Source organism: Alternaria burnsii, assembly GCF_013036055.1.
Source record: "Alternaria burnsii strain CBS107.38 chromosome Unknown 705, whole genome shotgun sequence".
NCBI lineage: Eukaryota > Fungi > Ascomycota > Dothideomycetes > Pleosporales > Pleosporaceae > Alternaria > Alternaria burnsii.
In genome coordinates, this window is record NW_024066107.1 from 838,278 (window position 1) to 855,159 (window position 16,882).

At 51.5% G+C, this 16,882-nt stretch overlaps 5 protein-coding genes across 5 annotated transcripts; 2 read left to right on the forward strand and 3 right to left on the reverse strand.

Annotated features, from left to right (window-relative positions):
* Nucleotides 1–469: 469 nt before the first annotated feature.
* Nucleotides 470–1,328, forward strand: GT037_000315 (sgnh hydrolase; the record flags this gene model as incomplete). The annotated part of the gene is made up of 3 exons (XM_038925362.1): nt 470–524; nt 573–1,179; nt 1,244–1,328. The coding sequence occupies 3 exons, from the start codon at nt 470–472 to the stop codon at nt 1,326–1,328; spliced, it is 747 nt and encodes a 248-aa protein (XP_038791218.1).
* Nucleotides 1,329–1,892: 564 nt separating this feature from the next.
* On the forward strand, nt 1,893–3,287 carry GT037_000316 (uncharacterized protein; the record flags this gene model as incomplete). The annotated part of the gene is made up of 7 exons (XM_038925363.1): nt 1,893–2,147; nt 2,205–2,284; nt 2,335–2,431; nt 2,482–2,609; nt 2,658–2,726; nt 2,781–2,928; nt 2,979–3,287. The coding sequence occupies 7 exons, from the start codon at nt 1,893–1,895 to the stop codon at nt 3,285–3,287; spliced, it is 1,086 nt and encodes a 361-aa protein (XP_038791219.1).
* Nucleotides 3,288–3,971: 684 nt separating this feature from the next.
* GT037_000317 (uncharacterized protein) lies at nt 3,972–4,861 on the reverse strand (the record flags this gene model as incomplete). The annotated part of the gene is made up of 2 exons (XM_038925364.1): nt 3,972–3,979; nt 4,033–4,861. The coding sequence occupies 2 exons, from the start codon at nt 4,859–4,861 to the stop codon at nt 3,972–3,974; spliced, it is 837 nt and encodes a 278-aa protein (XP_038791220.1).
* Nucleotides 4,862–5,626: 765 nt separating this feature from the next.
* On the reverse strand, nt 5,627–7,455 carry GT037_000318 (c4-dicarboxylate malic acid transporter; the record flags this gene model as incomplete). Its single annotated transcript, XM_038925365.1, has 2 exons — nt 5,627–6,548; nt 6,599–7,455. 2 exons carry the CDS (start codon nt 7,453–7,455, stop codon nt 5,627–5,629), a joined length of 1,779 nt encoding a protein of 592 aa, XP_038791221.1.
* Nucleotides 7,456–9,323: 1,868 nt separating this feature from the next.
* On the reverse strand, nt 9,324–16,729 carry GT037_000319 (arm repeat-containing protein; the record flags this gene model as incomplete). The annotated part of the gene is made up of 4 exons (XM_038925366.1): nt 9,324–9,716; nt 9,771–16,501; nt 16,557–16,621; nt 16,671–16,729. The coding sequence occupies 4 exons, from the start codon at nt 16,727–16,729 to the stop codon at nt 9,324–9,326; spliced, it is 7,248 nt and encodes a 2,415-aa protein (XP_038791222.1).
* Nucleotides 16,730–16,882: the final 153 nt, after the last annotated feature.

Consider the following 16,882-nt stretch of genomic DNA (forward strand, 5'->3'; position numbering starts at 1 on the left):
CGGCGTTAGCATGCGGGGAGGTTTAGGGTCAAACATCAATGGCCAAATTGCTCTCCACATCGCAACATTAAGGTAAGCAACCGAGGCTAAAGAGAGCACCAAAGAATGGTAGAAAGAAGTCCGGAAGATCTCAAACCAATTGACACCATTCGACGATGCTGAGGAGCAGCTTCTCACGCGCTGAAGTCGACTTGTCGCCTATCGTCCGGATGGGATGACGTCATTTCTGTCAGATCTTAGCCGTACTTTTGCCTACGGAGAATTCATATCATCAAGATGTGTCGCAGATTGATGGAACTTAGGGTGAGCTAATTTCTCGGCTTCATCAAACTGACGGAGGAATTCGAAACATGTGTGCCCTTTGGGGGAGGGGACGCATGTATATTGACGAGATGGTTTAGATGAAAAGGACGCTCTACCTACCTCTGTCGCTTTCGCGCTTTCGACAAGACCTCGATACCTGATCATCATGCTGTCAAACATCATGAACCGGTTGGCTTTGCCGTTGGCTATCCTCGCATTCTGTAAGTATGCCACATGTATCATGAACACATACAGCTGATGCGCTGTAGTCTTGTCCTTTGCCAACGGTCTTCCCCACGAAACACGCGACGCGCTCGCTGCGCGGAAGACGACCAACCTCCGCATCTTGCCTCTAGGTGACTCAATCACCTGGGGTTATATGAATGGCGCTGGTACGAACGGATATCGTCAGCAACTGCTCAATGACCTGAAGGCCTCCGGCAACACCGTCGACTTCGTTGGCACGCAACAGTCTGGAACGATGGCCGATAAAGACAACCAAGGCTTCCCCGGATACACGATCTCACAGATCCGTGGTGTTGTTGCCGGCGGTCTGGCATTCAAGCCAAACGTCGTCTTGCTCCATGCCGGCACCAACGACCTGAACCGTGGAAACCCTGCTTCGGAACCTGATGCTGATGCGCCGAGACGACTTGGACTTTTGATCGATGATGTTTTGAAGGCAGTTCCGAATGCGGTTGTTATCGTGGCTAAGATTATCCCGTCAAAGCAGTCTGGTCTTAACGCGACGATCAAGACCTTCAACAATGCATTGCCTGCTATCGTTGCTGCCAGAGTCAGCAAGGGATCAAAGGTTTCGATTGTCGATATGAATGTACTCAACTCAAACAGCGAGCTGAGCGATAACTTGCATCCGTAAGCAATGAATCCTACCTGCGTAATAGTCTACGAGAAAACGATCAGCTAATCAGTTTGACAGGAACGCTGCGGGCTACTCACGGATGGGCGACATCTGGAATGCTGGAATCAAGGCTGTTGCAGACTCAATCCCTGCACCTGCTTAGCTCTACTCGTTTTTGGACTCATGAGGCTGGTATGTCAGCGTATGACGGCAATGGTAGAGTAGGACGCGAAGTGCAGTTCAATTCATGCCTCATTCCATCACTCTGGCCTTTCTGATGACCCCATTTCCATCCACATCTTCTCATTTACAATATGCCCCAGCTTCCCCACGACGCTACGTCGATCCCCGTGCTCCGGTACCACCTGTCGTGCGAAACGTCGGTCGGGTTGGTCAAGCAATCTCAAGCCTTTAGCCGAATGCGGGATCAGCAAATTAGTTCCGCAACTGCCGACATTACCTTAATGCCACGAGGACGTACACAGTAGGTTAAGTTGTGGTAACCCCAATATGTATCCTTTGGTAGAGATGGAGTCGGCAGTTGTATAGCAAACGTCGAAGGTGAGATGGATGGCAAACATTCCACGTCTGGATCGCATCGGGCTCGTGTGAACACCGCATAGAACATCTCTTAAAGTACTTTATCTGCCATTGCATCTTCCTTGCATCCTTCCGTACTTCTTCTCTCCATCTCTGCATCCTCCAGTGAATCAACTTCTCAGTCGTCATGCTTCTCTCGACTCTCTTTTTCGCCGCCCTCGCGCAGGCTATGCCCCAAGGCTTTGGCGGCCAGGGCTTCACTATGTTGCGTTTCGGCTGCGCTCAGAATGTCATCGATCGGATCGATCCCCTCGTAAACCCTGGCCAAGCTCCTTCACCACATATGCATCAGGTGGTTGGAGGAAACGCGTTCAACATCACAATGCAATCAACCGATATCTCCAAGCTTGCAACTTGCACTACATGCGGGTACTCTGAGGATGTAAGTCAAGAGGGATGATGTATGCGTGGGGATAATGCCTGACGGAGTGAATGACAGCTTTCCAACTACTGGACCGCGAACGTGTACTTCAAGGCACGTAACGGAACCTATAAGCGTGTCCCTCAAATTCCCAACAGGTAATCATTCCAATCAACGGTCAGTCGTTCTTTGCACTGATATGATACAGGGATCTCTTCAATGACAAGTACACTGGCAAGACCACTGGAGGCTTCGTTGTTTACTACGTCTCCGGTGGCAAAGGCCAAGTCACAGCCTTCAAGCCCGTAAGCAAGATCGATTCTTATGCAACTCTGATCTCTAACGCAGCACACAGGGCTTCCGTATGCTCGTGGGTGATGCCACCAACCGCAAATCCAAGAATTTGAAGTCTCAGACTTGCTTTCGCTGCTACAACGCGCCTAACTTTGGTGGCGACAATGCTGCACCTTGCCAGGATGCTAAGTGAGGATGCACGTTTCATTATAACCAACTACATGCTAACGTATCAAGGCTCGACACCGAAGGCTTCCCTACGACACCTTGCCCAGGTGGCATACGCAGCAACATTCTCTACCCAACGTAAGTGAAATCCCTCGCAGCACCCACCATTGTATGTCACTGACCCATCGCTAGATGCTGGGACGGAAAGAATCTCGACTCGCCAGATCACAAGTCTCATGTTGCATACCCCAGCAATGGCCCGGCTCTCTTCTCTGGTACTGGTACTGGTGGCGCATGCCCCTCAACACACCCCGTGAAAATCCCACAGGTCATGCTTGAGGTAAGTTCCAAGACTTTCTCACTATTACACAAAAGCTAACTTCGTTGTAGATCGTCTGGGACACTAGCAAGTTCAACAACAAAGCTGAGTGGCCTGCCGATGGCTCGCAGCCTTTCGTCCTTTCTACTGGAGACAACACCGGATATGGACAACATGGAGACTACGTCTTCGGCTGGAAGGACGACTCGCTTCAGAAGGCTATGGATGACGCTAAGGGCTGCATGGGTGCCAACTGCGGTAGTTTGAAGACACAGCAGCCTGCTGATGGCAACAAATGTGTTGTACCCAACCGTGTGCATGAGGAACATGACGGCTGGCTGACTGCTCTTCCGGGTATGGAGGATATGCCGATGATCTAGAGTGCTAGAACTAGAGTCAATGATCATCAAGCTGTTCAGTTGGCAGGTTGAAGAAAGAATTCTCTATGTGACATTCGAGGTTCAATGTCAGATTCCTCCTGTGTGTCGAACATGCCCAGTAAGGCCGACAGGCGACCAGTCAGTATGGATCTTGTAGCGATTGGATAAAGGCTATGTAGATTTTGAATGAATATCCTGTATCAAAGCGGAATTTTAAACCAGCCTGTGGCTTTGGGAGTCTGGATGTTGACATCCGTCTTACTGCGGCGCAAGCGACCTTGCTAGATAGTAGCGGGTAGCAGTCGGAGAAATTTGTTACTTTCAACTGAAGTAGAAGATTTGCAACATTCTAGACATAGGTCGCAACGACTGTTGAAATTCTCATCAGTAAGGATAAGATCGGCGACTGCGCACGCAGAGAATCTCGAGTCCGGGTTTCTCAACATCATTTTTGGAGTCGTTGCTCGAAACAGCGTAGAGATTCGAAGTCGACGCTGTACGCAATGATGTGGTGGCGTGTAAATATCAGGCAACGGTAAGCCATCCGGGTTAGACTGCACAACTTCATGGTAAGGTCCTTCATACATTTGGTCGTGCTCGGCGTCATTCGCCAGGGCCAGATAGATCTCGACAAATACACATCCCAGAGAAAAGACATCCGATTTTGAATTTCGACTTCCGCACTCAATGACCTCAGGTGCACAGTATCGCCTAGTCATGCCCTGTGGGTATCCCGTAGTTGTACTTCGGCCGGCATCTCCGAAGTCGTATGAAGAACCAAAATCTGTATACATAACGTGCCCTCGATGGATTAATATGTTCTGTGGCTTGATGTCTTTGTGTCGGATGGTCTGCTTATGAATGAAGGCTAGGGCTGAAGCTAAACAGTACGGAGCTTTGCGCAGGATATTATTCTGGACAAGATTTTCGTCGCTGGTATAACCTTTGTGCCAGGAAAAGCCTTGGTCACGGTAGTTTTGTAAAAACCCCGCTAGGTCTCCTCCATCAGCAACCGGGTCAAGAATGATTGTAAGCTCTCTTCTTTCGATATAAGTGGCATGCACTTGGACAACATGGTGATGTGCAGCTAAGCGCCGCATGATCTCGACTTCGTTGAGAAGTTTTCGTTTTGCCTCTTGCACATTGCGAGAGTAGACTCTGGTGATCTTCCGTGCATACACCGAGCCCGTATCGATATCGCGGACCATCTCAACGCTTGCGCTTCCGCCATGACCAAGCATTCGAACATGTTGATGTTGTGGTGCATTGCTGCATTCATCGTCTTTCTCGGTATTTTCAGGCTGATTCTCACCATTTGTAAGAGTATGCTGTGATGTAGCTGGGTCGAGATGGAGTAGATTTTCACCTTCAGATGGATCTCCCGTGTTGCTACGGTCTCGTTCTTCCGGTGCGTCCTGCTGGCGTTCAACGCTTCCCCCAGATGAGGCTACGATCGTCGGAGGTGCTAGAACGTTCCGATGGACGCCAGAGTACATCGACCCTGAGGAGAAATCCTCGCCGTAAGGGTCGAATGAGTGTCGGTCCACGGGTCGGTCCACGGTCGCCTTCCACATGGCGCAAAGACTAGATGAGTTTTCCTGTTCGTTCCAACGACTCGTTTGCGCACAGCAACAGGTTGTAGCAATAATATCGGTCAACACATCTGTTGTGATGAGAAAGAAAATAGAAATAAGGGCATGTCTCAGAAGGAGAGAAAGCGGTGTGTTGCGACGGGACATGCGAAGGAAGGCTGAGTCCGTCCCCTAACAAGGTCATTTTATGCACGCGACAGTGGATGAGTGATTGGCTTGCATAGAACCGACCGTGCTGCCTCGTCCTCCTGCAGCCTCGCCGGCTCCGAGATGGGCACCAAACTCGATGTGCAGCATATCGGGAAATAGATGCGTAATCTGAAGAAGCAAATAGGTTTGAGATTTACATACGTGGCCATTCAAGCTGGAACAGACGATCATTACATACAACATCACGACGCGACGAGCTCACGCGACCACATTGGGCATATCATGACCGCCAAGGATCTAACCTAGCTAAGCTAAGATGGGTCAGCCCGCGTGTAGTACTCGGATGGAGGATAGCTTGATATGCTGATCCAATAGCATCGCAGGTCATTCCTGAAGCAATTACTGAGAACTACGCAGTAGCGAATGCATGGATGCAAACAATTGATTCAGTAATATATGGTGTGAATACTCAGCGTAATATGTAGCTACTTCAAAAGCTAAATTTAACGCCCAATTGAAACATCGCTCTAAGGGGTATCGACTAAATCTACACAAATACTAGTAACCTCTTTTCTTTATACGCGTAACTCATTTCTCCTACCTCCTAAAACTCCATCCTCTCTTGCGCGCGCCAGCATCAGTTTGAGACCTCTCCAACGTAGGCATACCTGTCCCCTGACCCTCACGCCTGGTAAATGTTCTCGCGCGACTCCATGCCCTACCCCTCATACTCTCCCCACCATCAGCCAACTCCCTTTCCCTCTGTCTCCTCTGCTGTTCTTCCGCACTTTGTTGCTTCCACCCACCTTCGGTCCTATCCTCTTGCTTCTCTGGCCACAATATTTGACGGATGACGACAGCGCGAACGTTCATGTAGATGACGAAGAACCACATGGAAATGAGTGCGATAGTCATTGCGCAGCCGATGTATTCGATGGGCTTGTTGCCGTTGAGAGCGCGGGCGATGGCGAAGGTCGATGTCGTGAGTGCGGTGTTAGGGAAGATGAAGGAGTACCATGTCATAGCGAAGTCCATCTTTCCGCGCCTGGCACATGAGTAATGCGCGCCGACACTTACGAAGAAGAACCATAGTGCTAGACCCCAGAGCCAGAGGCCCATGTAATTTGCGCATATCATGCCGACCTTGCCAGCGAGCTCGCCATTGCCCTCGCCCATGAAGTCGCTGGGTACGGTCTTCGGAAGCTCTTGACCCATCATGACAACTCCGGCGATGGTGAATCCAGAAGGACCGACACTGATGAACATACCCGGGCGGAGAGATTCTTTAGGAAGCTTCTGTGTCATCAGGCGGTAAATGAAGGCAGCGTAAATCATGAGCGACACAAGGAAGCCAATGCCTTGGATGACATATCCGGTCAAGATGATGGTGAGTGATATTGTTGGATCTTCAACCTTGGGTGCGAGGTTACCGGCATGAGGTCCGATGATGAGCAAAGGATATGCTGGGAAGATCCAGATGGGCGTCATCTGAGAGATGGTGAAAGTTGTGGTTGACCACCTAAAATTGTTAGCATAGCGTTCATCAGAGAATTGATTAGAGAAACGAACATGAGCAGGTAGATGCCAATCGAGAAGCAAACAGCAAGGCCGCAGTCCATCCAAAACAACACAATCATGCATCGCTCCAACCACTCTCCCACCCCAGCCATGTCAACTCCATATTGACTGACATTGATCAAGATGATACCAAAGCTGACCATGGCCGCGGGGATGAACAGCGATTCGGTAGGATGTAAAAACGAAGCCTTGAAGGTTCGTGGGTAGAAGTAGAATCGGCAAGAGATCATCGCGACGTTGAATAGAAACAGGACTATGTTGAAGATGAAGAAGATACAACCGAGGGCGTAAAGGCCGTGGAAGCGGAAAGGCACGGTGTACAGAACATTAGCAATGCCTCCGGTAGCCATGGTAAGGCAGAACCAGGTCCAGGTAAAATGCCGTATGCGCTCCTTGAAGCTGAGCGTCTTCCTATCCTCCGGCACGTCTGCTCCACGGGCGCTATGTTTTGTGCTCCTGCTAGTGACAGCCGTCAATGCCCTCGGGTTCTGGCGAACGGAATCATCGGTCTTCTCTGTGGAAGTCGTGTCGGTCCTCTCATTGGCGTCCCCATGGTACTCGTCTTCCTCCTCTTCCCGCTGAATCTGCTTCTGGACATCGTTTGCAAGGCCTTCAGGTTCATCGCGGCTCAGGGGCGATGCCAATGCGAGGTTGGGGTCATCGAACGGGTTCTGGAATGACGGATCCGCAAATGGCGTCGCGACATTCGGGTGACTGCGCCATTGCAGCCTCTCCTCTGCACTCGACACTGAGGCGGTAGAGGAACTTGATGCAGGCCGTTGAACGTTGGAAAAAGGTGGGAAGCTGTCATTGGTAGGCAAGCGGAGGTTCTGAGCGTTGCGGCTCATGATGCCAAGTCAGGCCGCAGCGGTACAAGCGGGCCCGCGGGGCGAGCGAATGTCTTGGAAATTGTGGTTCAGCAACGACCCAATGATGTCACTCTCCTATCGTCCTATCGTTGCCTCTGCAGAGCTAATCGGAGCCTTTGTTTTGACGCGAAACAGAAAGAGAAGACTGTAGAGAAACCTCAAGTGAAGACCTGAAACAAAACTTCGGCGATACCCAACCCTATGTATCTGCACGCCTTCCCATTCAAGCACCGCTACAACAGTTTTTGACCAGCCCCCACCCCGTCGATCTGCCGCACTTCCAGTCGCAACAAACCAGAAGCCAGCAAAGTTGCGTAGTCATGGCCATAGCGGCCACACCATCTCGGCTATCTAGCCGGCCCCCTTGAAATACCTCTGCTTAGCGGGAACTCGGAACATAATCCAAGAGCCAACCCTCGAGTTTCAGACTGCTATCTGCAGGTTACCGTCACCGTCTTTGATCGCGTAACAAGGGTCCACATCCATGTCGCTCCCATCACTGGCGGGAATAGCATCTTCGTGATAGCGAGCGAACTGCTTGTGGACTCTCGGAGATTCTGTCAGTACAGTAAGACAGGGCCAGCACGGCCGAGAACCAGGCCGTATCTAGATACCCAACGTCTATTCAAAACACTAACAGCCCAATACAAGGACATGTGCAGGCCCGATCCAACTCAACTTCCTATGTTCCAATGTTGATGTACGCGATATTGTCTGCGCACGGTAACCAAGCACACGAGCAAACCACTCAAGGCCCACACGCGCTACGCCAGCATTGCTACATGATCATATTTTCCGCGTAGGCTATCGCAACTGCTGCGGTTAATACGGGTGATGAGTACATCACGACACGCTCATCTTGTCATGTGCGCGGATTAGATCTGGCACGAACGGCATCTTCGATCACAAAAGAGAACCCGGAGACCCTTGACCCACTTGGTTCTTCTCGACCCAACGCTATGACGTATGGGTGTATCTTCGACATATCCATCATCCGCGTCTTGGCTTCGACATCTGTTGGTAGACTACCGTATTGGTGGCCTCGGATTCGATCGCGGTGACTGACGTCCTATGGTGGTGTTGGTCTTCAAGCAATTGGCTGTCTTTGGCGTATGCGATTCGAACCATGCGATACTCTTTCTCTGTGCAACTTCATCCGCCGCATAAAGCGGTTTGCCCGAAAACCCGAAAAATCTGCGTTGCATCTCTACGGGGAATAACCGGTACCTTTCTCTACCAAACTGCCCCCATCAGACATTAGTCTGGAACACCGTTACCATATAGCTGGTAAAATACTCTTCACCGTCTGCCGACGTTCCGCCTGGGTACTGGCAAGCACGGCAAGAGAAAAGAAACTATTCTGTACGCGTCATAGCTGACATGTGCATGCTTTTCTTTTTTGGAATACTGATCTTCACAACTTCGTATCACGAACCACGATGCCTGCCAACTTCGGATAGCACGAAACCCAATATTCTGAATCCTACAGGATTGTTCTTCTTACAAGAGACAATGTCGTGAGATATCTCGTATGCAGCAGTAAACTCAATCGAGAAACCCAGATGACATGATCAAAGTATACGCACGATCACATTGAGATAGCTTCATAAAATCAGTAATATCATCATTATAGCAGCAGGCTCACCACCCACTACAAGCCGTTTTGCTACTCTCCCCAACACCAAAAGCACCACTGCAATGCCGCTCAGTGAAATGAACAAGTCATACTAATACACGAAACTCGCTCATGAAAAGCACATGTCCCAAAACTCCATCAGGCTAATGCCACTCATGCACCCACCCACTAAACAATCGTTCGCTTAGACTGATAGGGTATGGCAAGCCGCCTACCAGAAACTACACCAACCAATGTAATGCTGACACAAGTTTTCCAAGTTTGTCGCCTCCTTGATCAGCCTATCGACCTGCATCTCCGTCCTCAATTCCTCGCCCTTGCCAAAGTCTTTACCTGTCAACTTCTCTTTGACACGGGACAGGACCTGTAGTGCCCTTGCATTCTGCACTTCCTTGGCATCGACGTCGTTGTTCTGGGGAGGAGCGACGGAAGAGCGATGGCGGGGTCGACCGACGATGCTGGGCATTTGGTGGGGGTCGTTGCCATTGGGGTTGTTGGGGTCGCCGACCATGATTGATTGGCGACGCTCGGAGGGGTAGTTGGGTTCGACGGGGGAGGTGTCGCGGTGGTTTAGGCGCCAGGTTAGGAGGGGGTCGTGGATGAACTGTAGTGTTATGTTAGTAAAGAAATATGCATATAGGAAGAAGAAAGAACTTACAGCTTCAAGCACAGCCATGACACTCTCCTTGTTACTCCTCAACACCCGCATGACGTGCTCGCAAGTCGTCCGGTAGCTACCCTCAATATTACTGACTTCCATGGCATACGTCAACATGCGCGTCAATCGGAATGGTACGCGTTCGGGGTACTTTTCCCGATGCATGGCCACTTCGAAGCAGTCTCCAAAATCAATGTGGATGATCTTGCCAGTGACGCGATCCAGCATCAAGTTACTAGGGTGGCGATCGCCGAGACCCAGGATGTAACCGACCATGGACATGACGGCAAGTGAACGCGTGTAGTTTGTACGACGATCAAGCCAGGCTTCCGAGGATTTAGACTTGAGCCACAGGACACGGTATAGATCTTGACCTGTAGTGTTGTCGAGCGCGTAGCCAAAGACTTCGACCTTCTGCATAAGTGTGAGACAGTCATAGTCGGGCGCCATTTGCAACATGATACGGTGCTCGATGTTGAGAAGAATCTTTCTACTATCCCGATACTCTCGGATGAGCACATGGAGCGTGTCGCTGTTAGGGACAAACCCAAGTAAACCGGACTGTGTACTAAGTGGAACCGCGGCATAGCGTTGGATGTTAAGATGTCGCTTTCGTGACTCCACATCGTTGGAAAGCAGGGTATTGCAGAGACCGAAGAGTTGCATGACACGTTCATCTTGACGAATATCCTCGTGGCCCTTGAGGATATGGGTATGCGCCTTGCCATCGCTTCCGCGCATCTCCAACTTCCTGGGTCGCTGCTTGGACTGGATTACAGATGCAACCGGGTCGAACGAGATGATCCGGATAACCTGCTTGCCGACTTGGTACGTTCCAGGCACAGCAAGCTCCAAGTCGTGCGCATCCTTGAGTTTCGGTGAGACATATTGCAACTCAAGCGTCATCAAGGACGGCAGTTGGCGAGCGATCTTGCGGAACACCTGGTAGTAGAGGTCCCATGCCTGGTTGAGGTCGCCAATTTCACCAGAAGTCCTGAATGTGTTGCACCAATCACGGGCTTCTTGGAGTTCGCGACCGAAAGACTGGATGAAAGAAATCTCCCGTAAAGTCTCCGGACCCTTGTCGAGCATTGCGTGGAGTGGCGCGAGTGTGGCAAACATGCCATCGATATTATGATCGCCGAAGTAGAGCCTACTGGCTTCCTCGAGACCCTCATGCCATTGCTCGTGCCAGAGTACGGCAATACGGATAAGTTCATGACTGACAAGATCGGCTTGTTCGACCAGTTTTGGCGAGTGTTCGCGCATAGCTTCCATAAGCTCCTTAGCGGATCGCTGTCGTCGCGAAACGTCTGATTTCATCGAGACAGTCAATGGGAAAACCAAAGCCTGTGGATGTGCTTTGCCGACTTCGATGAGTAGCTGATGAATCGATTGCCTGACCACGGCGTTGGGCTGGTTGATCCTAGCAAGCAATTGTGGAATGACCTCAAGCCATGTATCAATGGGTACCGACTTCGTGCCCTCGGTGATTGTGCGATTGACTCCCTCCCTACCACCATAACTGAACCACAAGGTAAGCAACCTGAGTGTGTCTTGCAGCGAACTAGTTGAAGACAGTGCGATTGACTTGAAGAAGCCCTGGATAGCCGGGATGACGTGATCGTGGATGATGTTATTAGGCACTTCAGTTGCCTCCCTGTCGGACTTGGATGTAATCGAATTGATGACCTCGAAGTTGGCCAGAGCCCAAGCGTGCCAGGCCTTATACCAGTCTTTGTTGTAGCGTGTAGCAGCTGCATAAGCTGCTAAGATCTCGTGGACGAACTCGTGTTCCCACTCGCCATCTTGAAGCTCTTGCTGCCAGTCACCCTGCTTGAGGTAGCACTTGGCGAGCAGACGATGACTCTCAGCCAATTCGGTAGGCGAGACACCTAGGTTTGATCCGTTTAACATGCTTGAGCCATTCATGCCATTGACTCCATTGTGTCCATTCGTGGCAGCGAAGGGATTCATGTTGGTAAACATGTGCTGGCCATTGGACATACCGTTCATTCCGTTCTGCGCCATCATTGGGTTGGCTGCAGCCCGAGTTCGCATTGCGAGATCCTCGGAGAGTCGGCCGGTGAAGTCCTTCATACTATCGAGAGCCTCTTGTTTGTAGTTTTGGTCGGCCCACATGTACTTGTAGGTTGTGTATGCGACTGGATGAGAGATCTCGTGAGCGTTGTTGCGTACGAACTCAACCACAGTGCTATCGCCAGTGCTCTCGATGTCCAGCAGCTTTTGTAGCGCCTTGTTTGCAAGGTTCATCCTGTTGCTTTTACGGCAAAGGTTGGTGTACTTGATCCACATATCGGTGCCTTCTTTTGGTGAGATGACAAGTTGTCGCACCTTGATCATGCGTTGCCAGACCTCGGGGTTTGGTTGCAGCCCCCTAAGCCGCTTCATCCAGGTCTTGCGCATGCTCCTTTGCTTCTCAAGATTGCCGTCGTTCTGCTTGTACTGCATGATCTCTTCAAGCTCTGCCAGCATCTGCACACGAATCATTGGGAGATAGGCGCGCTGGTATGACTCCCCTAGGAGCGAACTCAACTCGGTATCGAGACCCTTCCTGGCCTTGGCGATTTCGTCAACAGCGATCTCAAAGCGGTTGTTGTGGATGTTGAGAATAGAGGCGAAGAACGCGCGATCAGGAGATTGTTCCTTCATGACACCAAGGTAGTTGTCCATATCTGCGAACTTGCCCAGACCCCAAGCGGCCGTCGCAGCGAGCGGTGCTATCGCCTTACGATACTCCTGCGTTGCATTGGCCCACTTCTCCTTCGATAAGCTAGAGAGCAGGTCCCATTCACCCAAAGCGTGCAAGCAGCGCATCTTGCCCATGGTAACATCGAAAGAATCGGGTTCTTCAAGCTCACGCCTCTGATAAGCAGCAAGTGCTTCGTCCCACTTCTGCAACTTCTCGAACCAGGTCTCTTTCAACTCAACGTCGGCGTAGTTCTGCGCCTTGCGCAAGATACCGAACGCAGCATCGGTTTGCTGCAGCTGGTTGTTGATACTGATGAGAGCTTCCACAGCGCTGGAATTCTGCTCCGCGTTGAACTCGAGCTCCTTGTAATGCAGCGCTTTGGCGAAAGCATGGCACTTTCCAGCGTACATACCTAGTATCCGCACATCGATCGGTAGAGCTTTGTCATCGTGTTCCATAAACTCTGCCAAATTAAGCAAAACTTGTAGAATCTCAGGTGGGATGTTCGGTGATGTAAGAGCAGTCTCGATAGATCGAACAAGCTCTTCCTGGTACTGATCATACAGCTCAGTCCAACACGAGACGAACGCCGAGTTGAACAAGGTACGTGCGATCGGGTTGTACACACTACCAAGGGGTGTGCAGGCGCGTAGAGCCTGCTGTGGTGACTCCCTAAGGAGCTCGACACTAAATCTTCGCATCCATTCAATCCAATCTTCCTTGGTAGTTTTGTTAGAAGCTTCCCAGGCTTGCTTGAGATGCTGCTGGTTGACGGCCAACTTCTTAGAAGAGATCTCTGCAGTATTCAAGTCTTCGTCGTCTTCGCCATATCGCTCATCCGGGCTCAGATCTTGAGGCAAAGGCTCGCCCTTCTGTAGCTTTGACACAATACGTCCATAGTTCTCATGAGGAACTTTGTGCGCGATGAGGATCTTATTGACTGTGGGTACGAAATGAATGTAGTCTGGACCAAGTTGGAAGATAAGTGCGCAGAGCGTCTCGAGAGCAGTCTGCTTCAAGGATGGTTCACTGCCAGAAAGCACTCGGCAGAGGGGATGCACGATGCGCGCAGCGAATTCGGAAACGTTGACTTGCTTCGATAACCGTCCTAGTGTTTCGATGGCATGTTTTCGGATCGCTAACGGTTGACCTGGCTTGTCAAACATGTTCACCATCACTGGGATGATCAGATGCATGTATTCTTCCGCACTTGCGCCGAAGATCAAGAAGGCGTGCAGCACTCGCTCTGAAGGCAGTCGCTTGCTGGTGTTATCAGAATCAAGGACGCTGAGCATGAGTGGTAGAACATCGGCCAGGTAGACCTTAAACTCGCCTTCCAGTGAGCGGGCGATAGCCTCAATCAGAGAGAGAATGGTAGCTTGCAGCTGCGGACTGCTACTCCAGTACTCTTTGATGGTTGCAAGAATGCTAGGCAGGTAGGGCCGAATGTGCTGACGTACGATTCGAACAAGCTGGCTAAGCTGGTTGAAATAACCTTCGGAGCGTCCAGCAGGCGTCGAACGGATGACGTGGAGGAAGCCAGGTACGACTTGGCTCAGGAATGGGACGCACTTCAAACCCATCGTCGCGTAGATGTTCATGACAGCCTCGACGATGGCAGTATGGTACTGTACAAGGGACGGATCCTTAAGCAGTCCCATAAGCGTGCTGATAACGATTGTCGGGTAGTATTCTTCATTTGACGGAGTCGTGCCTTGCATGATGAGCGAGACGTCGGTGATGGCTTGCGCTTCCATGATGAGATGTTTGTCTGGCGACTGCTCCATGATCTTCTGGTACTCGTCCGGATCCAGGGCTCCAAGGGTACCCATAAGCCTAACAGTCTCCCTCCTGAGTTCACCTTCTGGTTCCGTCTTGACGATACTCATCAAAATGTTCATCAGTTCTGGGTAGTCTCTGTATGGTTCGATTACGTATCCGGCATTTGTCGCTAGTTGCCCCAGAGCTTTTAGAGCCGAAAAGCGTTTAGCATCCGATGTCTGATCTTGCATGAAGTCCAGGATAACTGGCATGAGATCCTTGATGTACTTGATCATACCCTCACCGCCAACTGTTGCAAGGTCGCCAATAGCTTTGAGCGTGGTTGAAGCAACCTCGGGATTAGTGTCTTTGCACTTGGGTAGAAGGACCTCGACGATGGGATCTATCAGTGGCTTGATGAGACTGTCCGCAGCGCCGACCAAACTACTGATCAACTTGGCGCTCTCTTCTTTACTGCGTGGGCTGTTGGCATAGTTGACCTCAGTCAACAATTGTAGGAGGACCTTGCGTAACGATGGGAATACATAAGCGGGATTGACAGCTGTCAGGCGACCGATGATGGACATTGCAGCTTCTCGGATAGCGAATATCTCGTCGTTGAGAGCGAGGAACAGCGTGCGGACGTTGTCTGCCTTTCCGAGATGACGGTCGAAACGTGCGTCCAGCGCCATCAAGACGTCCCATCGGATTTCCGCATCCACATCGCCGACACCTACTGTCAGGAGCTTTTCGATAATGTCGCCAACGACCTTGGTCGCGTGGGTACTAGTCTGGTGAACAATCGGGTCCTTGACGAAGAGCTGACAGCATGTGAGGGCGGCACGCTTCCGGATCTCAGAGCTATCCGCTTCTACATATCGAATAGCGACATCACGAACGAATTCGTTGAGGACGTGGCCTGTAAAGTCGAAACTACCGAGCGTATGCAGTGCCAGCGCGATCTCAGCTTCTCGTGCTGCGATGATTTGAGGATCCTTGTGGTCGCGTGTCCAGATCTGTGGAGGTTGTGAAACTTGGAACGGGCTGCCAAGGGGTAGGAAGTGTCGTCCGGCAAGGATCTGGCTGAGGAGATCTAACAGTTTGTCCTGGATCATGGGACGTGATGGCGGTACGTAGTGCGCCATGTCCACAAGGGCCTGGAAGAGTGAGTCGCTCAACCCGCAAGAGAAGATGGGGTCCAGCAGCCGCTCAACAGACTTGGTAAGTGCCTGACCAACCGCTGCGGCAACCATACTGAGACACTGAAATATTGGTGCTTCGTTGATGGCGGCCTTGTTTCGCGCCTTTGCGATAAGACCTTCCTGTACGAAGCCTAAGATGCCCTCCAAATATGGTGTGATGGCAACTCCGACCGCGTTTGCGATCTGCCCAATAGCCACGAATGCCTTGTCCCTGTCGCGATCTTTCCTGATCAGACCCTGGAGATGTAGCATGCACTGGTGTAAGTACTTGGTCGCAAACTCGGTCGGTGAATAACCAGCGAGAATGGGTATAATGAGTACCACCTCTCTCCGTACCAGCGCGTCGCGGTGTTCCCGGTACTTGAGTACCTGCTCAACCGTCTCCTTGTACTTCTGGTCGTTCATGAACATGGCGCTCTTGTCGAGTAGCTCCTTCATGGTGAGGAGCGAGCCGTGGATGGCCTCGTTCGTGTTGATGGTAAAGCCGCGTAGGATCTCGTCGTAGACTTTGCCGAACCATAGCTGTCGCATCTGTGAGTCGCGGGGGGAAATGATCTCGAAACACGCGCTGATGGCCTCGGCGGCGCTCTCTCGTATGAGGACCTTGGGGTCTCGCAGGGCAACCCAGATGACCTCGAAGATCTGCGCAATCCACTGGTACATGAGGGTAGGGGAGTTCTTGGCCAGTTCCCGCAGGATGAGGACAGCAGCGAAGCGCCGATTCTCCAGACGCTCCAGCTGCAGCCACTCGAGGGCGCCCTTGACCTCTGCCTCGACCAGCTCCGCCGTGAGCGTACCGCCGGGCTTTGCGAGTCGTCCCAGGGCCTTGGCTGCTACCACCATGGCTGTGATGTCCTGACCCCGCATTACCGCCCTCAGGTACGAGGCAAACCGCGTCGTCTTCTGGCCCGCATCGTCGCCGCGGAAGTCGATCAGGGCGTTGAGCGCGTGGATTCCGCCGATGCGTTCGTTCGAGTCGCTACCTGTGACGATGAGGCTCGAAATCTTTGTGTATACTTCGTTGTTGTATGTGGTGAAGACGTTGGGCGCGAGTTCTGCACGACATCAGTTTCCCACAGCTTGGGCGGGGTGCTTCGCGTCGGTCCTCACCTCGATGCGCCTGTTCGACCTGCGATCGGAGGTCGTTAGCTGCCCTCTGTCGCGTATCGTCATGTCTTGGCTTGTCAGCTGTCCGTCGCAATTGCTGTGCTTCACAGAGCTCACTTTGAACGCAGGTTCTGGACTATGCGGTCCAGGTTGCCCGAAAAGGCGTGCTGCGCCATCTTGACTGCTTCAACTGAAGCCTCTCGCAGCAAGAGTCTGTGTTCTCACTTCATCCATGAAAAGGAGAGAAGAACCGTTATTAGAAGGGGCGCGTGGGGAGAATTGGTGTTGCCAAAGTTACTGGACGCAGGCCCGACGTATGTCACGAACGC